At 48.6% G+C, this 22,685-nt stretch overlaps 1 protein-coding gene across 8 annotated transcripts in view; it reads right to left on the bottom strand.

Annotated features, from left to right (window-relative positions):
- The window catches only part of RALYL (RALY RNA binding protein like), a 709,413-nt gene that overhangs the window by 87,788 nt on the left and 598,940 nt on the right, over nucleotides 1-22,685 (bottom strand). For all 8 annotated transcript variants that reach the window (XM_090040250.1, XM_090040251.1, XM_090040249.1 and 5 more), the window contains one exon: nucleotides 21,331-21,363. In XM_090040250.1, coding sequence (XP_089896376.1) covers nucleotides 21,331-21,363 — 33 coding nt within the window. The remainder of the gene's footprint in view (nucleotides 1-21,330; nucleotides 21,364-22,685) is intronic.

Raw genomic sequence — 22,685 nt, 5'->3', positions numbered from 1 at the left:
AACTGGAAGTCAATATAATTACTGAATGAACAAACTGCATTTTGGTCAGTGAATGTTATGTATGATATAAATATTTTAACACAGACATGTATATACCAAGAAAATATGGTATACACACCTAAAAATGTATATACCCCAATACGGTACATACCCCCAAATAAAACAATGTAGGAGGAGAAACAGATTTTCCAGAGTCATGTCTGTGTGCATCAAAGTCCTCCTGGAAATAGTGTCCAAGAAGTATGGCATCCCAGGAGGTGATCTAAGTGAGGCAGCAGACAGCAAAAACTTTTGCTGATGTGGAAGGAGGTTACACAGGTTAGGCCCCAGATGCTTGCAAGGGCAGTAGCAAGACTGTTAGTTCGTTACTGTAGAAAGCTCTTTATATAAGTGCCTGTACATAAATTGTTGTTTCTATAGTACAAGCCTCATTAGGATACTACCCAAAGCTCACCTCCTACTTCAGGCACAAGCAACAGTGCTCAGCCGAGAGCTACAGCTGTGAGGGACTCTCGTCTCTTCAGCTCACTGAGTTAGACATAAGCAGCAGCCATCTTAGCAGCCACATGGCATGCACAGCATCTCCAGGTGTGCTGCTTTTCTAGAATAGCTTCCTCACACCCCAATTTTGGAGGCCTGATATGTGTGAAAACATGGTACCCATGTAAAGCCAATAAAGAAGAGATATCATTCTATTTTTGAGCTGTGACCTACAAATACAATAATGACTTTGGGCTGATATTCATATAAAATATGTAAAATTTGCAAAGCTTTTGTTTGATATGACATGAAATGTGTAAATTATTACTCGGCATGTCTGCACAAGATGCATATGGTGGAGTTGCCTAATTAGCTCCATGGTAAATGTCTCAGTGTCTACATGTGCCGTGCTACTAGAACACAGTAAACCAATTAACTCTGCCACAGGTTAGTACTTGTAAACACAAGTACGCTCTTAAGTCAGGTTTTTTTACTTTGCAGAGTAGGTGCTGATAGGGCTGGTTGGGGCATGGAGGGTGCTTCAATGTAGGGGCTGCCTGCTTGTTAGCCCCACACTGGAGCACCCTCATATCCCAGCCAACCTCTCTAAAGCAGGCTGAGGCTGGTTGGAGCAGCCTTGGGCTGGCAGGTTGATCCCCTCAGCACCCTACCAGCTAAGGCTGCTCCAACCCAGTTCAACATGCTGCAGTCCTGGACTCGTGTGTTAACAAGGTACCTGGGAACAATAAACTCCAGTGTGATATGTACTGGAGTTTATTGCTGTGCATTAATAGCACATATAGATGTGCCTACTGGGTATGTATTTCAGCCCAAACTTTGCATACCATATGAAGCAGACATATTTTACATTACATAAAGAGAAGTAGCCTAGTCAGTAGCACGAATGAAGGTTATTATGTATGCAGGGTGTACTACAGTTATGAGAAAGTATAGCTTTATGGAAGGGATTAGTATTCAATTTGTTTTTGCAGTATGATTTTTTCCCAAATAGTTACAGACACTGACTGAATTATACCTGCAGCCTCCAGAACTACTAGTCTCATTAGCTCATCATACCAACTGTCCTTCAGCTGGTTCTAGAAGTCATGGATTATTGGTGGGATGACTACCAATATATTACCCTACAACTAAGGAAAACATCACTTTTCAGAACAGTACTTACTGTGATTTTTGTGAATCAGGATTTAAGTGAAGAGAAGATAGCTCATTCCTATCATATCTCTTCTGAGGTTGTCAATAATGTGTCAATTAGTGCCAATTTTGCTTGCATTTTTTTTAGGGTGACAACTCTTCACTGTGTAATAAATCTGTACCATTAACTCATTTCACATTCTATTTCCTTTCACCCCTCCCACTACCAAATTTGTAAAGTTAACAGTAAATGGCTAAACTTAAAAAAGAATGGTAAAGTCAGCAGTTTGGATTTGGGTTTTTTTCCAAGCAGCTACACAAAGGGAGGAGAAATAGATTGAATCTCAGCTGACAACCAGATGTATAAAGCAAATGGATTTTCAAAGCCAATCACTGCGAAGACCTACCACCTGCTTATCAAGTAGTAAACCTGTTCTGTACGGCCGGCAGTGCATGAATTCTAAGTTTTCACAATCTGAACCCACTAAAAAAAAACAAAAAGAAGAAAATCAGCTCAGTTTCTCACTCCAACTTCATGTCATGTCAAAAGAGAACTCAAATGTGACACGTCAGTAATTGGCAATAACTAATGCAATTTTATTTTTTTAATTGTGAGGACTCTTACCAAGGGTTGCAATGGATTATTCATCCCTAGATATTTTTTAATCAAGATAGAATTGTATTCTAAAAAGATGTTCTAGTGCAAAGAGGAATACATTTGAGATCCTTTGGCATATTTTATACAGGAGGCTACCTAGATGGCTACTCGGGTCCCTTCTGGCCTTAAAATATATGATCAAAAAAGGTTTCCAATAATTTAAATCTGATCTTTGAAAATTTTGTACAAAATCCTTTTCCTAATAATGCAAAGAGAACAAAGAGAATCTTTTAATATTAGTAAGGAGATGACCTAGCATGTATTTATGAAAAAAAAAACAACCAAACTATAAAACCAATATTATTTAAGAATTGTTCACATTTGAAAGCTTTCCTCTTCCCTGCACAGTCCTTGTTGCTTGGCTTGCAGTGGGGGGATGGACCAACAAGGCATATGGCTATCATCATTTGACCTCTCTGAGCCCTTGAAAAATCCAGTCTCTTCTCTCTCAGTCTGCATTTTCAGTCCTAGATAAGCTTTTGCATGTGTAGCATCTGTGCACTGCGAGCAGTCCCATTCACTTTAAATGAATGCCTTCAGTATGTAAAACATTTAACCCTGAACCACATCAACATCTGCAGAATTATAGCCAAAGCTGGCAAACTCTTCAGCGCTATAGACTCTCCTCTTGCTATCTGTCCAGCTTTTTTTCTGATTCTAACTCAGGAAAATAGAAAAGAAATGAGCACAAATATTCTCTATGCAGATTGGTCAGGTGCTATTTAGAACACAACTAAGAATGCCAAATGTGAAAAACATGGAAGTAACAAGTCAGGGGAAAAGTTTCTTGCATTCCTGGCCGCTTTCCTCACATTGCGTAGAACACTGTGGATGGCACACTGAGTACTCCGAGAGTACTGTGAGGTTTTAGTTTCCACCTCCAACTGATAGCAATGATATGTACCCTACCTTCATCAAGCTTTCAGTCTAGCTTTCATAAACCCTCAACAGCCATTCAGATACTCTTGTAAATACAGGCTAGGTACAGACGTTACACTTATTGTGTGGCAAGCATGCAGAAAGCACTCTACAGCTGTAACTGAAAAGATGGTCATGGCACATAAAGCACATAAAAAATGTCAGAGCCTGTTCTAAGGTAACCCTGGATGGATGTGGTATCAGACTACAGTGCTATGTGTTAGGATGCTGTATTGAACACCTCTGCCTGATAGATTCCATCTTGAGTCAAGGCAGGCTGCATTCTGCTGACATCCCATGGAGTGTTGCAGCACCCCATTCATGACCCACTCCTAGGATGGTGCTCTTGCAGAGATCACCTCCTCTTCCTGAGCACCAGACTGGCCCCACCACCAGGCTCCCACTGGCTTGAGGTGGTGAAAGCACTGTTTCCAACCCTCCGTTTCTTTCCTCCGTTCATCTGTGAGTCATGGTTTGGCATGGGGGTGGGGGGGAAGCGGTCTGTATCCCAGCACCAGCCCTGGCACTGGGGCACTCATGTCCCCAGGCCTTCCCTCTGCACCTCATCATGAGGTACCCCACAGACCTGACACGGAGTCCAGTGGAACCCACTGCACATGGGCTTGGCACCAATACCTCCTCCCAGACAACCCATGGGGCCAGGCATGAGGGCTGTGCAAAGCAGGCTGTATTCGATTCAGATTTGGATTTGGATTCAGATTTGGCCTGATTCGGGGGACAGTGATTTGATTAACTGATTAAGATCATTGTCCTGATTTGATTCGGCCAAATCCAAATCTGAAGATTCGATGCTTCTTCAGAGAACCAGCGATTCGGCCGTAGACACAGCTTTAAATGCTTTTTTCCACGTACCTTGAGATAGCAGGCATGGCTCATGAATGCTGTGATGCTGGGGCAGATGGAGCGTCCCACAGGAGCATGGGGAGGCCCCACATATGCTCAGCAGTAGACCTGGAAGTGGACTGGAAATACTTCTAGTCCACTTTTGGATCTGCCGCGGAGTGTGCGTGCGACCCCCCCCCCCCACACACCTCCCTGGCTCTGCAATCTGTTGCGAGGGGACCCTGGGTACTCCCCTAGACCCAGGAGGCACCAGTCGCTGAATCCACCAAATCAAATCAGGGACCGAAGCTTTGCACAGCACTACCAGGCACCTTGCCAGTCAGACCCCTACATGGGGGTTTCTACTTCTAATACAGAAAGGGACGGGAAAAGAAAGTGCATGACAACTTTCTTTTGTGAAAATGCATGAATTCTTTCACATCCCCCACATGAGTGCTATGTCACAAACCCACAATATTTTGAGGTGTTTGTGATATGTCATGCATGCTTTCTTAAATTAATTTAGTGATATGGTGTGTATGGTCTCTACATGTAGGTGGTATGGAGCTATATTTAACCTTATCATCATTATGTTTATATGCACTGTGGTATTTGATATAAATGTATTTCTTATACACTAGAGTAGGCCTATGATTATATAACATGACAATGTTTTTTAGGTGTTACTATTTAAACAATGAGTTTTGCATTTGGGAGAATGGCTGAAAGAGGTAATCACTGAGAATTAGCATATGACATGGTTTTTTTTAACGGCCAGTCAAACAGACCCTTGTGGATATGGTCTAAGCCTGAGGCACATGAGCCAGGGCCTTCTAGACACTGGTGAATTCAAAAGAAAAGACCTGTAACAAGAATGACATCTGGCTATTCAGGGAAGGCCATTTCCCACAGCTAGTGAGAGATTATGATCTGTAGGATATTAGGTTAGTAATCTTTATATCTGAAAGCATGTAAATATATTCCTGGTCATAATTAAATCAGAGAAATCATGTGGATTGGTAAACAGACACCCTTGAAGGCAGGAAGTTATATGTATAGTATGGGCTCTTTAAGTATCCTATCCTTAATGTTTGTAAATGACCAGATAAGAAACCATACTTATACCTTGCCATGAGAGCAAGTGCAGGTCTTTAGTTTTACTAGGCATAGGGAATGTCTTTAGGTCCTCAGCCAGGGGGTTGAGTATTCTGGCTGACAGGAGAAGCTGCAGAAGCCCCTGGAAGGAAGGTCAGAAGCAGCAGGTGCTCTCTAACCTGCTGAGCTGACAAGTTCAAGCTGAGTTCTTAGTCCTGCATTCTTCAGGCTAAAGTGAAGGGGTGACATAAAATCATCATTTTGATATTTTCCTGTGTTTGTTTATTCTTGTATCTCATTCTGTATTGCACCATATGATTACTGATTTCTTATGTTTCATTTTGTTTTTATAATAAACCTTTGTATTTTTTATAAATTATTATTGTCAGTAGTAAGTATGATTTCAGAGCATCTGACCATAACAAGACCCCCTCTTCTATGGAAGGGGGTCTCTACTAGGGCTGTGTTAGTCAGCAGCAATCTGATCCGGCTTTGGATCCAGCCACTTCGGATGGTCGTGATCCAATCCAGAGCTCCAGACCAGGTTTCCATCTCGATCCAGCCAAAAAGCCACCTTGGAGATCCGGCCATAGGGTATAATGGGGAATCAATGGAAGATCTATAACTTTGTTATTTTTTGTAAGATTTGGATGAAACTTGCAGGGGTGGTAGCATGAAGCCTGCCAGTGCACAGGTTTGGGGGTAACTGTACCCTAAATTCTTGAAAGCAAAACTCCTTTCACATCTATGTGTTACAACATGGGGAGTCAAAACTGCAGGGGTGGTAGCTCTTGCTGAGGCCACAAAGCCTGCCAAGTTTCGAGAAGATCAGTGCAGGGGTTGGGGGGAACTGCACCCCAAGCTGCTGACAGGGAAAACTCCTGTCACGTCTGTGTGTTACAACACACAGGGTGTCAAAACTGCAGGAGTGGTAGCTCTTACTGAGGCCACAAAGCCTGCCAGCTGTGAATGTGTGTCCTAGAGCAGGCCTGAGTGCTGGGCCCTGCCAGGCCGTGAAGCCTGCCAGCTGTGTGTGTCCTAGAGCAGGCCTGAGTGAGTGCTGGGCCCTGCCAGGCCATGAAGCCTGCCAGGTGTGTGTGTCTCACTGGGGGAGTCTGTCATTTGGGGCCTTGCACCCAAGCTGCTGACAGGCAAAACTTGTGATATGGGTGGGTGACACTGTGTGTGTATTAGGGTGCCCCTTTCCTGGCACTGGGGCCTCTGCACAACACGGTAGTGTGCCCCACTGAGGCCTCCTCCTCCCCTACAGCCTCATGCCTGGTTCTCCGCTTTACGTGACAACAGGTACAATTGGCTCAACACGAGTAGCATTAGCAGTGTGGTGGCAACATGCCCCCGCAGGGTTTCAAAGGGGCGGAGGTGAGCTCCGTGGGTGCCCAAACCCCAAAACAGACCCCCCACGGGGAAAACTAACCTCCTGCCGGCCTGGCAGTGCAGGAATTGGGACTGTGGCCGCAGCCGCGCGAGCCGGTGTTATGATGGCTGTTTAATCAGCTGTTTCCCATGCGGGGAACAGCTGGACCAATCGTGATGGCCGTACCAGCCACCATGCAGGAGTTTAAAAGCCCCAGGAGTCCCTGTGGAGAGGGGAGCCAGAGGAAGAGAGAGAAGGTGGACAACACCTCAGATGTGCTGAGGCTCCTGTGGGGAAGAGGAGTGGCACAGTTGGAGCAGCACTGGTGAGCAGAGCAGGGGAAATCTTTGAGCCCCCTGCTGGAGGCAGAGCAGGGGGAACACTTTGACCCCTTGTAGAAGGCAGAGCAGGGGAAGCACTGCAGCTCCCTGCTGAAGACAGACCAAAGGGAGCATGTGAGCTCCCTGTAGGAGGTAGAGAAGGGGCAGTGTTTTAGCTCCCTATAGGAGGCTGGGGAAAAGGAGGCGGCTCCACATCCCTCTCCTCCCCAGGAGAATATTTCTTCTAAGGAAAACAAAAGAAAGGAAAGGGAAAAAAATCAAACAGATAGAGAAAGAAGGGTGAGGCATCAAGGTTGGAAGGACAAGAGCCGACTGAGCCCACTCAGACGTGGGTTCCCTGCCCCACCTGAAGCAGGTGGTGAGCAATCTCGTGGGGTCGAAACCACCATCACACCATCACCTATCCCGTTGGTGAGTAGATGGGGTGTAGGGGAGGCAGAGCCCCGTGGAACATCATGCCTAATAATCGTGAGTACTGCTATTGTCGGGAAGCCCTCCCAAGAAGATCTCCACTGAACCCTCTCTCTTGATAGCTTAACATCAAAGTTGTGGCAGGAGAGTTGAGGGGAGGGGCTACATACCTGACAGGCCGTGCTACCCATACGGCCCCCCAGAGATCACAAGCAGCATGAAAGGTACCCAAACGGAACTGTCACAGAGCCTGTCGTTTTATAAAGGAATTGACAGCAAGAAGTAAAGATGTTGTGTTGTGTTGGACATATGAAGTTATTGATGGTATGTGATGGCTTATCTTGTGTTTTTATGTCTATATGTGTATTATGAAAAAAAGGAGTACTTAAAAATTGGTTTTTTTTCAGGCCCAGCTCTGAAAAGTGGTTTGTGCATTCAAACAAGCACCTAACCTCATCACATGAACTGAAGCCAACTTCCTACAGCTCAAAACACAAAACCTGCCAACTATCTCCAATACCCCTACAAACTGCACACTAGAATCTGTCAAAGACAACAAAACCCAACTACCTGTGGGGGCACATTCTTCATGAAAAAAACACTCTGCCTCCAGTCTCTCAGGCCTGATCCTGAGATGGAACAAATTACAATGCAAACCACTTTTCAGAGATGAGCCTATGAACTGCACTTCATCAGCCTCCTAAGTACTAGGTACAGCTCATGTGCCTTTGGTAGTGCTGGCAGATGGCAAACCTGGGATCATCTGCCACCTGAAAATGATCCCACACTACACTACTTCCCAGCTTCGGGGTTGAAGGTGAGGATCCTGCCTTTTCCCCCTTCTCAGCAGGCTGAGGCTGAACAGCAGGAGGAGCTGCCTCAGTTGAGTCACTTGCCTCCACAAATCACAGCCTTCGAGGTGCTGCTTTCCGGAGGGGAAACATGAGGGGTGTGGAGCACAAACTCCGATTCCCCCTCAGTCCCCAGAATTGCCTGAGCCAGCACGCTCAGCATCCTTGGTTCCAGCTCCAGCTCCTCTTCTGGCAGTGGGAGGCTCACACTGAGGGCTGAAATTGGGGTGGAAGAGGCAGTGATTCCACTGCTGGTGTCCACTTCTGGACTGAGCAGAGGTGGTACAGGTGCAAGGATGTTAGGTGCAGACACTGCTTCCACCGCCTGGTTTCCACTGGCAGGACTGTCATGGCTGCTCGGGAATAGAATGCATCTGTGTTTGGGATGGCGGGGGGCTTGCAGCTCTAGCTCTCTCCTTACCTCCTCTCCCTCCTCTGCCAGAAGACCTGGCACCTGCCTTCCCAGCACGCTTCATATTGATCTTTCCTGTGCTGCAAAAGGTCTCTGTGTATGTGTGAATCCTTTTGTATATCTGTCTGTCTCATTCTCCTGTGAATATCTGTGTCTATCTTGTGCTGTGAATGAAATTATTTGTGTGTCTTCTTTGTGGGTCTCACTATATTGTCTCTTCTGCTGCGAATGAAATTGTGTCTTCTTTCTGGCTCTCATGATATTGTCTACCTTGTGGTGTGAATGAAATTATTTGCGTCTGTTCCTGTGTCTCAATATATTATCTGTGTCTTGCTCTTCTGTAAATATCTATCTGTCTTTTTCTGCTGTGATTTTTTTTCTATATTCTGGGTCTCTGTGTATGTGTGTGCGTGTGTGTAAGCAAACAATCTGTGCCTCCCTCCACAGTGATAGATAACACTGGCTGGGAAAACAGAACTGTCTTTTTGCAAAGTTTCCAAAACAAGTTCCCCAAAAAATAATTCAAAGAAATAAATTGAATTGTAATACTACTAATAATTGAATAGCTAAGCTAAGCTAAATCCTAACCACTCCTTTATAACACAAAGAAGCAGCAGGCAGGTCTCAGTCGCAGCATCCCTCTCTCACACAGCTGCTGACAGGGAATGAGGTGCAAAAGGCACAGAAGGGCTAGAAACAGAGGCTTTTATAGTGTTTTTAGTCCCACCCCACAGATGCTGCCATTGGAAAGGTAGCCAGGGAGAAATTCTTCTCACTGGCTACCTACAGATATCAGTCTTTCCCACCCCCCCGGTCCCCTTCCCTCCCCCACTCCCACTCTCCATCCCTCCCCCGCTCCCTCTTCTAATTCCCTCAAAATGGACAAAGTGGCTGCAAAGCATCAGAAGCGGATCCAAAGTGCTTTGGAGGCCCCTGACCCACTCCAGATACCATTACTAGTATCCCATTTCAACCCAGAAGTGCTGTTTCAGATGCCGAAGCATCCAAAGCGGGTCCAGATCCAAAGCAGGATCCAAAGACTCGCATAGCCCTAGTATCTACAATTTCTGAGTACACAACTGGACAAGGGTGTGATACTTCTAGCTGCCAAAATCCCCTATGTTAAGAGCTTACAAAACTTGGGTGAGGTGGGTAAAGCTGAGATGCCGTAGGTCAGAGAAGTACCCATGGAGTATCTCAATCTGTTCTCAGTGGTCAAGCAGCAGAAGGCAGAGAGGCATTTGGGGCTGATGGGCATCCCTGAAGGTATGAGAGCAACACTTGAGGTTATCTCAGAGGTGAATCTGACTGTATCCAGGGTCAAGCTATGTCACAACTCAGCAATAGTCACAGATCCTTTGCTCAGGAAGAAGCCAGAAAAGGGTGGCACTTTAGAGACTAATTGTTTGGAGATGCATAAGTTTTTGATGTAGTAGGCACCCAACAGCCTACTTTGTCAGATGAAGTAGGCTGTCATCTACAAAAGTTTATGCGTCTCTGAACCAGTTAGTCTCTAAGGTCCCTGAACTTCAGATTAACACATCTACCTCTCTTTTCTCAGCAAATGTAGGGATTTCTCCCATTTTTTGCTCCAAGGGTACAGACTGCCTCAAGAAGACAGTGAGATGAGAAATACAAAATAGATTCCATTCCCCTCTATGTTGGCCCATGAAGCTGGCCATCTTTGTAAATGTGAGAAATACTGTACACAGGTTTACTCTGGAGAGCTCCCTCAGCCTGGAGTCCACGGCCCTTGGATTTTTCTTGCTGGACTCAGGTGACATGTTCTAATGTAGGCTAGAGCATTTAGGTTGCAATATTTAATCCCTTTGAATTATCTCCAAAAGGAAGGCAATCAAAAAACACCAAGTAGTCATTAGCTTAGATACTGCAATGAAAAGAAAAGGCATAATTAGCATCTACAAGCACTAAAATGAAAGCATAGAAGCAAATCTCCACTGCAGAGCAGAGATAAATGAAAAGCTGACCTGCAGAACAAAGTCATCTGTAAGCAACAGAAAGCAATTTGATAGCTGCTTTGACCTACTCTATATAAGGAACATTACAGGGGAGCACATGTACTGTTCTAACTAAGACTGAATCAGCGGTTCAACTATAAGCATTAACTGTATTTTCAGAGGCGCTTGGGTTCAACTGTCATTTTGGGTGGAAACTCAGGATAGAGCTGTCAGCAGGGGAGCAAAGTATCCAGGATAGAACTCTCAGCAGGGGAGCACATTAAAACCAAAATCAGTTTGGGCCAAAAGGTGCCTGTACATGAGTGTGAAGGCTGCTCCAACACACTGTAATTACAGCGGGTTGGAGCAGACTCGATTAACCTGGTCAGACTGATTAATTGAGTCTATCGCTTCTCGGCCTCTTGAAGGCTCAGATCGAAAACATCTATTACTGCACTCCAGCAGCCTTCTGAGCCTTGTGTATCAGCATTTCCATGCTAAAAACTGGTAGCAGGGGCACATGAGCTAAAGCACCTCTGGAGCACATGTAGAAGTGCTATGATCACCTGATGATGGACTACCATGCTCTGGGGGGCATGCTGAAGGAGATAGGGGCACAAGTGGTATTATTTTCTGTCCTACCAGTGAGTGGACATGGAAGATGACACAAGACCTGCATCAGAAAGGTCAACCTTTGGCTTCAGGAATGGTGTCTCGAGGCAGGCTTTGGGTTTCTAGACACCGACCCACACATCAGGATGAGAGACATGCTTGGGTGGGATGGGCTTCACCTTTCCCCCAAAGGTAAGCGTGTATTCTCTTCTAGGTTGGCTGATCTCCAGGGAGCTTTAAACTAGGCTCATTGTGGGGAAGGGGAAGATGAGAGTGGAGGAAGCCTTGGACCACTAAACCAAGCATAACCCACAAGAACAGCTCAGTCTAGACTGACGATGAGCAGAACAATTACCCAGGTAAGCAACAGGGGCCCGGGTAGTACTGAGATTAGGGGACCAGTGCATGCATCTTTAGGAAGCCTCAAATGCCTCTACACTAATGCACATACTATGGGGAACAAGCAGGAGGAACTCACCCTTCTGCTGGCTAACACCAATCCAGACATAGTGGGGCTCACCAAAATATGGTGGGACCCAAGGCATGACTGCGTGGTGAATATGAAGGGCTACAGGCTGTATGGGAGGGATAGGACAGGGAGGAGAGGTGGGGGTGTGGGCGCTTTATGTCAAGGAGAAATATACATCCTCAACAAGTGGCACGGGGTCAGAGGAGGGGCACACTGAAGTGCTGTGGGTTAGAATACAAGGAAGTTGAGGGGAAAGGACTTAACGGTGGGGGTCTACAGACCACCCAACCAAGGGGAAGAGCTAGACCGGGAATTCTTAAGTCAGCTCACGGAGGTACTTAGGTAAAAGAATGTGGTCATCATGGGTGACCTGAGCTTTCCAGACATCTGCTGGGAAGAGCAGTCAGCCAGGTCTGACTGCTCATGTATGTTCCTAGCCAAGATACAGGACCTCCATCTAACCCAGGGGGTGCACAGCCTCACCAGGGGAGATACCTTGTTGGATCTGGTCCTGGCCACAGGCGAAGACCTGGTGAGGGGTCTGTGGGTACTTGACCACCTGGGTGACAATGATCATCAACTGCTGGAATTCACCATCCAGCACAAGGTGGCAAAGGCCTGCAGTAAGGCAGCAGCCCTGGACTTCAGGAGGGCGGATTTCAAAGAGGTAAGGAGTGTCATGGGGTGGGGCCTGCGAGTGGCCGTGAGCTCGCTAGTGCCCCCTGCCATGTCAATTAGGGTGATCCAGCACCCTCTTCTCACCCGCCATGTCTTTGATCTTATGAAGTTCAGTAAGGGAGGCTGCCTACTTCCACCTTGACACAGCGCTGGTATTACCTCCATTCCAAGTGGGGTGGTCCAACACCCCCTCAGCCTTATGGGCAATGCGTGCCTCCTACCTCCCCTTTAGCATGTCCCAAGCCTCACAGCTGTTCCTGGAAATTGCTCTGTCCTTGCCCTGGTGCCCCTCTCTGGCACCCCCAGGCCTGTCACCCACCTGGCACCCCTTTTACCGGTGCCCCTGGGTTGGTCATGCACCTGTCACCCCTTAACCAGTGCCTCTGGGCTGGCTAAACAACCTGCACCCTGTTACCGGCGCCTCTGTGCCAGTGCTGCGACCTGCACCCCACTACCGGCGCCTCTGGGGCTTGCCGTGCCCAGGTCTCACCCCACTGGGCCTGTCTTGCAGTTTTCTCCTGCTCCTCGCCCTCTCTGGAGCCTCTCGCCCCCTCTAGGGCCTTTGCCATGCTTCCCGCGCACTTTGCCCCTTCTGAGGTCTACGCTGTGCCTCTCGTGCACGTTGCCCCTCTCTGGGGCCTATGCCACGCCTCTCGCGCATGTTGCCCCTCTCTGGGGCCTCGCTCGTGCGTTTCCCGTGCTTGGACTCAGGTGGCCACAGCTGTGCCTGGCCTCTTGACCCTTTCCTGGGTCGCTTGCCCCGCTGGGCAAAATACCGCCCTCACGGGCTGGGTTCTCAACCCCATATGCTGAGCACCTCTACGGCACTCGCTCGCCGTGCCCACTGTGGGACTAGACTCCCCAGCACTGTGGAGCCCTCTGGGACTCTCTCCTGGTCCTACCCTGGTTGGGGCTCAGGTGGCTGCAGCCGTGCCTGGCCCCCAGGACCACCATCTCGGTCCTTTGCCCTGATAGGGCTTCTCTCTAGTCTCGCCCCACAGGGTGGGGTCCACTGACCCTTTGATACACGTGCCACTGGCGCAAACAGCTGTGCCCGCCTGGCACCGCTAGCTGTGCCTTGCTGGGCACCAGGAAGCCCCAGATTATTGGGGAGCTCCCGTGAGGCCTCCTCACACTCCTACAGCTTCACCCAGTCCTCTGGTTTAACCATAACAAAAGCCATGAGCCAAGCAGCTGCAACATAAACCAGAAGCCTACCGGCTTATAACCCAAAGCTTGCACTCACTAGGCTCTTTAGTCATGGCCTCTTCTAGCGTTCTCTCCCCTGCATCATTGCAGCCAGTCTTCGTCGTCAGGCAGCAACCCTCCATCCGGCCTGCTCAGCATTCCCGCAGAGCTCCTGCTCCTGTGGTTGCCAGAGGGGAACTGCTAGCTAGGTTTTGGCCTAGCTGTTTATAAGGGCCTGGCCCTTCCCCTTTTGGTCATGGGACCAGCCTGGTTGCCCCAGCAACCCACATCTGTGCTGCTTTAGGGAGCTTCAGCAGCCCTATTCCTACTGCTAGTAGCAGGCACCCTGGTGCCCTGCTACAAGGAGAATAGTCGGGGAGGCACTGAGGTCCCGGAGGGGAGGGGAGTCGGGTGTCCAGGAAGAGTGGTCATTCCTTAAGGAGATGATCCTCCAAGCCCAAAGGAAAGTAATCCCAACATGGATCAAAGCGGGCAAGAGCCCCCATAGCTCACCAAAAGCATATGGGAACGTCTCCTAGCTAAAAAGGAGGTGGACACCTAATGGAAGAGAGGGGCCATCACCAGGGAGGACTATACCCCAGTTGCTTGGGGCTGTAGGGGAGCGGTCGGGAAGGCCAAGGCAGAGACGGAATTGGGACTATCTAGCTGGATCAAGGACAAGAAGAAGTCATTTTTTAAATACTTAGGGCATAAGAAAAAGGTACCGGGTGATGTGGGGCCTCTGCAGGACATGGTAGGAAATCTGGTCATCACAACAGGCTCAGCTGACAGGCTCAGCAAAAGGGCAGATGAGAACCTGATGGTGTTTAACACCAAAAAATTCAAGGTTTCCACCTTGGGCAGAAAAACCTGCAGCATCCTTACAGGCTCGGCAGTGCTATGCTGGCTAGCACTATGGAAGAAAGAGACTTCGGGGTCATCATTGACCACAAGATGAATATGAGCCTGCAGTGCAATGCTGCGGTTACTAAAGTGACCAAAACACTGGCTTGCATCCATAGATGCTTCTCAAGCAGATCCCGGGATGTCATTCTCCCTTTGTACTTGGCCTTGGTGAGGCCGCAGCTGGAGTACTGCGTCCAGTTTTGGGTTCCACAATTCAAAAAGGACATGGAGAAGCTTGAGAGGGTGCAGAGCCACGTGCATGATCTGAGGTCAGGAAAACAGACCTTACGATGACAGGCTGAGAGCCATGGGGCTCTTTAGCCTGGAAAAGTGCAGGTTCAGGGGTGATCTGATGGCCACCTATAAGTTTATCAGGGGTGACCACCAGGATCTGGGGGAATGTTTGTTCACCAGAGTGCCCCAAGGGATGATGAGGTCGAATGGTCATAAACTATTGCAAGACCGTTTCAGGCTGGACATAAGGAAGAATTTCTTTACTGTCTGAGCCCCCAGGTCTGGAGCAGCCTGCCCATGCCTGCTATGGGACAGGGAAATCTGGGTGAGGGGGATCCCCTACCCTCCATCAATGCTGACCTCGTGAAGGAACACCTTGAGAAGCTGGATACCTTCAAGTCAGCTGGCTCTGACAATATGCACCCCAGGGTACTCAAGGAGCTGGCGAGCGTCATAGCCCAGCCCCTGGCATGGATCTTTGAAAACTCCTCGCGCTCTGGGGTAGTGCCTGAAGACTGGAAGAAGGCCAATGTGATGCCGATCTTCAAGAAAGGGAGGAGAGTGGATCCGGCTAACTACAGGCCCATTAGCCTGACTTCTATCCCAGGTAAGATCTTAGAAAAGTTTATTAAGGAGGCCATCCTTGAGGGACTGGCCCAGGCTAACATTCTAAGGGACAGCCAGCACGGGTTTGTTGCGGGTAGGTCTTGCTTGACCAATCTCATTTCCTTCTATGACCAGGTGACCTATCACCTGGACAAGGGAGAAGAGATTGATGTCATATATCTTGACTTCAAAAAAGCTTTTGATCTGGTATCCCATAATCACCTCTTGGCGAAACTGCCCGGTTGTGGCCTTGGCTCCACCACGATTCACTGGCTGGGAAACTGACTTCGTGGCCGGACCCAGAGGGTTGTGATTGATGGCAGTCACTCATCATGGTGCCCTGTGACCAGTGGGGTCCCTCAAGGCTCTGTCCTGGGACCCATACTGTTCAACATCTTCATTAACGATGTGGACATTGGAGTCAGGAGTGGACTGGCCAAGTTCGCCGATGACACCAAAGTTTGGGGCAAAGCATCCACGCCAGAAGATAGGCGGGTGATCCAGGCTGACCTGGACAAGCTCAGCAAATGGGCAGACGAGAACCTCATGGTTTTTAACACTGAAAAATGCAAGGTTCTCCACCTTGGGAGGAAAAACCTGCAGCACCCTTATAGGCTTGGCAGTGCTACGTTGGTTAGCACTACAGAAGAAAGAGACTTGGGGGTCATCATTGACCACAAGATGAACATGAGCCTGCAATGCGATGCTGCAGCTAGTAAAGCGACCAAAACGCTGGCGTGCATCCATAGATGCTTCTCGAGCAAATCCCGGGATGTCATTCTCCCCTTGTACTCGGCCTTGGGGAGGCTGCAGCTGGAGTACTGCGTCCAGTTTTGGGCTCCACAATTCAAAAAGGATGTGGAGAAGCTTGAGAGAGTCCAGAGGAGAGCCACGCGCATGATCAGAGGTCAGGAAAACAGATCTTACGATGACAGGCTGAGAGCCATGGGACTCTTTAGCCTGGAAAAGCGCAGGCTCAGGGGTGATCTGATGGCCACCTATAAGTTTATCGGGGTGACCACCAGGATCTGGGGGAACGTCTGTTCACCAGAGCGCCCCCAGGGATGACGAGGTCGAACGGTCACAAACTCCTGCAAGACCGTTTCAGGCTGGACATAACCTGACATAATGTCTTTACTGTCCGAGCCCCCAAGGTCTGGAACAGTCTGCCATCGGAGGTGGTTCAAGCACCTACATTGAACACCTTCAAGAGTAAATTGGATGCTTATCTTGCTGGGATCCTATGACCCCAGCTGACTTCCTGCCCTTTGGGCAGGGGACTGGACTCGATGATCTCCCGAGGTCCCTTCCAGCCCTAATGTCTATGAAATCTATGAAATCGGAGGTGGTTCAAGCACCTACATTGAACACATTCAAGAGCAAATTGGATGCTTATCTTGCTGGGATCCTATGACCCCAGCTGACTTCCTGCCCTTTTGGTGGGGGGTTGGACTCAATGATCTTCCGAGGTCCCTTCCAGCCCTAATGTCTATGAAATCTATGAAGTTTTTTAACAGACAGTGAAGTTAACCTATTTAACAATTCTTTGCCACTATTTTTCTAAGCAGGGACCAGGTCACCCCCCACCCCACTGGGCCCCATAGGTCCCAGGGGAGGTGCACGCAGGCCTAGGTTCAGTGAGTACCTAGTCAGGCAACTTCTGGAAGGACTGAACATATTTAAATCAGCAGGTCCTGATAATCTCCACCCCAGAGTGCTGAGGGAATTAGCAGAGGTCATTGCAGGACACCTGGTACAGCTTTATAAGCACTTATGGTGACCTGGTGTGGTGCCAGAGGACTGGAAAAGGGCCAATGTGGTTCCCATTTTCAAAAATGTGAGGAAGGAGGACTCAGGAAACTATAGGCCAGTCAGTCTTACCTCGGTCCTGTGTAAGATTTTTTACAAGAGTTATCCTGGTGCATGTCCGTGAGGGGCCAGCAGGGGAGATTATGCTTAGGGGCAACCAACACTGGTTCATTAGAGGCAGGTCCTGTCAGACCAACCTGGTGGCCTTCCATAACCAGGTCACAAAATCCTGAGATGCGGGGTTAGCAGTGGACGTAGTCTTTCTGGACTTTAGGAAGGCCTTTGACACTGTTTCTCACCCCATTCTCATTAAAAAAGCAGGAGACTGTGGCCTCGACACCTACACAGTCAAATGGGTCACTAGTTGGCTGGATGCACTGGTTGGCATCCAGAGAGTGGTAGTGGATGGGTCATTTTTGACCTGGAGGGATGTGGCAGTGGGGTTCAGCAGGGTTTGGTCCTCGGGCCCGCACTGTTCAACATCTTCATCAGTGACTTGGACGAGGGGGTAAAAAGCACCCTGTTCAAATTTGCTGATGACACTAAGATGTGGGGGGATGTGGGCACGCTAGAAGGAAGCAACAGACTACAATCGGACCTAGACAGGTTACAAGGGTGGATGGACGAGAATAGGATGGGATTCAACACAGACAAGTCCAAAGTGATGCACCTGGGGAGGCACAACTGGCACCATACCTACAGGTTGGGGAACTCCGCTCTTGTCAGCACAGAGGTGGAAAAGGATCTTGGAGTCATCACTGACTCCAAGACGAACATGAGCCGGCAGTGTGGGGAGGCAGTCAGGAAGGCCAACCGCACCTTGGCATGCATCCACAGATGCATCTTGAGCAGGTCCAAAGAGGTGATTCTCCTCCTCTATGCAGCACTGGTCAGACCGCAGTTGGAGTACTCCATCCAGTTCTGGGCACCGCACTTCAAGAGGGATGTGGACAGCATGGAGAGGGTCCAGAGGAGGACCACTCATATGATCAGGGGACAACAGGGCAGGCCCTATGAGGAGAGGCTACAGGACCTGAACCTGTTCAGCCTCCAAAAGAGAAGGCTGAGGGGAGATCTTGTGGCCTGTTATAAACTAGTCAGGGGGGATCAGGAGGCACTGGGGGAGTCCCAGTTCCCCCAAGCACTGCCAGGAGTGACCAGGAATAACGGTCACAAGATGGCGGAGGTTAGATTTAGGCTGGATATCAGGAGGTGCTACTTCACGGTCAGGGCGGCTAGGGTCTGGAACCAACTTCCAAGAGAAGTGGTGCTGGCTCCTACTCTGGGGGTTTTTAAGAGGAGGCTAGAAGAACACCTTGCTGGGGTCGTTTGACCCCAGTACTCTTTTCTGCCATGGCAGGGGGTCAGACTAGATGATCTACTCAGGTCCCTTCCGACCCTAGGAACTATGAAACTATGAGGAAAGCAATGAAATTAAGCAAGAACAGATTCAAAATTTGGAAATATTTAGACTGGTTTAATCAGCCTTTACACATCCTAAAAAAGGAGTAGAAAGATGACTGTCACGGAGTCACAGAGGTGCTCCGGGATTGAGAGGGTGATTGGCAGAGCTGTCAATCACCCAGGCAGCTCAGGTGCCTGGTTGCCAGGGCAACCAGGCGGTCACATGGCCGGAAGAGGGCAGGGCCAGGCCTTTATAACTAGCTGAGGCCGGAGCTAGACACACAGTTCCCTTCTGGCTGCCGCAGGAGTAGGAGCTCTGCGGCTGAGCTGAGTGGCCTGAGTTAGTGCTTGCAGCCTTACCCCACTAACAGGCCACGATGATGCAGGGAACAAGATCACCCTGACTGCAGGTAGGCCTGAGAGCCCTGGCAGGGCTTGGAGTTGTTAGGCGTGTGGAGCCTCTGTATTTTTGTTATAGCCAGATGGCTTGAGTGTTACGTTGCAGTTTACACCGGAGGACCGGGTGAGGCTGTAGGGGAGCGAGGAGGCCTCAGGGGAGCTCCCCAACAGCTTGGGGGTTCCCAGTGCCCAGTTGAGGCACAGTGCCAGGGGCACTAGTGTCGGTGCTGCTGGGCATTATAGGGCGCCAGGGAGGCGCGGTGTGCGGGGTTACAGACCCCGGCCCATAAGGGCAGTGTTTAGCCCCGGAGCGGGGCAGGGACAGAGCGCAAGAGGCGCGGAGTCAGCCCTAGAGAGGGCAAGGCCCCGGAGCGGGGCAAAGATAGGGCGCGTGGCGTGTTGGCCCCAGAGAGGGGAAGCCCACAGGGGCGAAGCGCAGGGAGCGCGGTAGAGGCCCCTGGGGGGGGCGAGGCCCCAGAGAGGGACCGAATAGCCAGGCCTAGCTAGCCACCCAAGGGCGCCGAGACTAGGGCGGTGATAGCGCCGGCCCAAGGGCGCCGAGACTAGGGTGGCGATAGAGCTAAGGCTGGCGCAGTGAGAGCAGCCGAGCTAACCACCCGAGGGCGCCGAGACTAGGACGGCGATACAGCCGGCCCGAGGGCGCCGAGACTAAGGCGGTGATAGAGCTTAGGCTAGAACCCGGCCCGAGGGCGCCGAGACTAGGGCGGCGGGAGTGAGCCGGCCCGAGGGCGCCGAGACTAGGGCGGCGGGAGTGAGCCGGCCCGAGGGCGCCGAGACTAGGGCGGCGGGAGTGAGCCGGCCCGAGGGCGCCGAGACTAGGGCGGTGATAGAGCCGAGATCCGGGCAGAGGGAGCGTGCCGGCCCAAGGGCGCCGAGGCTAGGGCGGCGAGAGCGTGCCGGCCCAAGGGCGCCGAGGCTAGGGCGGCGAGAGCGCTCCAGACTTAAGACAGAGCCGGCGATTAGCCAGGCGCCGGTAGTGAGCGGTGCTGGCGAGCCGACCCAGGAGGCGCCAGCAAGTAGCTGGGCGCCAGCGTGACAGGCCCAGGGCGCGGGGAACGGGCGAGAGATTGGGGCCCGACCCAAGGAGGCGCCAGGTGGGCGAAGAGCCCCGGTGCCCGGGAGTGAGAACAAGGGCACCCGAGGGGCGAGGGACCATACAAGCATCCCCCGGAACAGCTGCGAGGCTTGGGGCGTGCTGAGGGGGAGGCTTGGAGGCACGCGTTGCCCTTAAGGCAGGAAGCGCATAGATACCCCGTCTGGAATAGGGACGAACAACTAGACCGTCCATTAGGGAAACTGGCAGCCTCCACATTATATATCTTACCATCAAAGTCGTGGTGGGTGAGGTTCTGAGGGTGCTACGTCACCCTAACGTGATGGTAGGCGGCGCTAGGGAGCTCACGGCCGCCCCTAGCCACCGCTCCCTCACAATGACATATAGCTCTACGCACTGGTTTAATTATGTGGAATCTAATATAGAAATACCCCAGTAAAAAGCAAAGGTGAAACTGCACCAGTATAAATTACATCAGCATGGATGTTATGTGTTTGCCAAATAAGTGAGCATAGCCACTGGCTTAAGGCAAGTGGTCTCCAACAGCATAAGGTGAGATACTCAATAGTGCCTGCTGTGAACAACTATCCAGGAGAGCTGCTTTTCTGTCTGCTCTAAATCTTGGTTTAATTTAAACCTATCTACAAAACCATGTGTGTTACACCAATGAAAATGTGCTCTCTCTCCAAGTCCTAAGAGAGTTAAACAGAGACAAGAGAACAAAAAGAGTGCTTTTGCAACTAAGAACCATAATAATGGAACGCATCCTTATGACTTATATTAATAATATAAAAACAAGTGCATTTTCCAAATGCTTTTCTAGAATATACAGGACTTAAAAATAATACTTTAAAACAACATTAATTACCTGAATTAACATACAGAATATTAACATTTTTAAGGAGTTACAAGGTTATAAGCAGCTATTAAAACACATACCAATATAAACACAGCTCATAACTAATTTTGGAAAGATCTCATTTTTATATTTTATTTGAATGAAAAGAACAATTGAAATATTTTTTCTGTTATCCAATAATTTTAACTAATATTTTTTAAAAGAGGTATTATTTATTGTATTCAAAACAGTTATAACCATCACATTGAAATTCATACTAAATTAGTACAGTTAATATTTGGTGGTTTGGAATTGTTATTAAATGAATGAAATAGCCAACTCAAAACAAGAGCATACAATATTTAATCTGTCTTTAGATTTCCCTCTCCATCCATTTCAGTTAATCAATAAAAGCAAAACATTTTTGTTGGAGTTTGGAAGGAGGAGAATCAATGATCATTATCATGTATTAATTAATATCTATTCTTACTAAGTATAGTATAATAATGAACTACTATTTGCATAAGAGAACTTCTATGTTCAGTGAGATCTTATGAGGTCAATACCTATTGCATAATGGTTAAATATATTTACACACATACATGCACAAGTACTCACCCAACGGACAGGAAAGGCTCCTTTGATTCAAGTCTGTTAAGTAAATAACAAATGTTTTAAAAAATGTATATGCATATTGTATCTATCACAGTTAAACAATGGACTTAAAAGGGTTAAGAATTTATTGCATTTGATTTGGTAAATAAAGCACAATTTGGAAACAACAGTAGCATATTATGGGTCTAATCCAATACTCCCTGGATTTTATTTTTAAAGCAGCAGCAAAATTAGGGCTTGATCAAAACTAAATTGACCTGTAAATGTCACAGCTTGGAAAGGCTGTGGACAGGAAATGCAACAGAAATATTTTCATCCCTTTCATACTCCATATCCCCTCCCCCATCCCAGTGTTGCCTGCTGCATTGTTCCACCCATGCCTTCCCAGGCCCTGCTGCAGGAAGACACTTTACTCCATAAGCATTTTCTAAGCTTTATGCTTAAAGTTAGACATGTACTAAAGTACCTTTCTTTCCTGATCTGAAGCCTTCCATGCTATCACCCTTGATTTCGTGTTCAGCCACACAGCTCTTTGCAGAAAGTTATCACCTTTAGCTCAGGCACTTCAGGTAGACATGCCATGATGATGCTATGATATATCCTGGGTGCATCTACACGTGCACTTTACCGCAGAGCAGACTAATTCATACCAGAGTAAAGCATCACCATCTACATGTGCGCTGGTATTAGGCCACAGTAAAGAAATTAACTCCATCTTAAGAAAGTATGGTTGGGACAGTACTATTTTATGCCAGGGTAACTTATTGTGATTAAACACATGTGTAGACATTGACCATGGGTGTAAAATGTGCTCAGCCAGCAGGAAGCCAAACTCATGCCTGCTGTCCAGACATGCAGTTCCACAGTTCAGTGCCCTCATGCCCCAGCTGGCCCCTCCACCACCCAACACAGCCACACAGAGCCTGAGTTCCCTACCAACCTGGGCTTGCTTTGCCCTGGTTCAAATTGCTGCTCTCCCAGGCTCATGTGTAGATGTTGTGCCCAGGAGTACTTTACTCCAGCTCAAACTGCTCCAGAGTTTATTGCTTGGCATTAATTGCATGTATAGGTGCACCCTCATACTATTAACTAACTGCTTGTGAAGACTACTAGAATGTAAGTGAAAGCTCTTACTGACCTATTTGGAGGGGTCAAGCAAAATCTAAGTGATACACAGACTCTGGGCTGACACTCTGCAGAGGTGAATTTTCACTTGGCATTATAAAATCAGAGATGAAAAACATTTGACATTGTCTCTATAAAAACAAAGTAATCTTAGAGAAAGGCAGCATGTATTGATAATTCTGGAAATGAATATCTTCATTTTAACAACACCCAAAAACTGCACACACAGCAAC

The sequence above is a fragment of the Crocodylus siamensis genome, chromosome 3, assembly GCF_052110815.1.
Source record: "Crocodylus siamensis isolate JL-2025a chromosome 3, ASM5211081v1, whole genome shotgun sequence".
Taxonomy (NCBI): Eukaryota; Metazoa; Chordata; order Crocodylia; family Crocodylidae; genus Crocodylus; species Crocodylus siamensis.
Note: the sequence above shows the minus strand (reverse complement) of the source record. Positions and strands in the feature narration are given on the sequence as shown.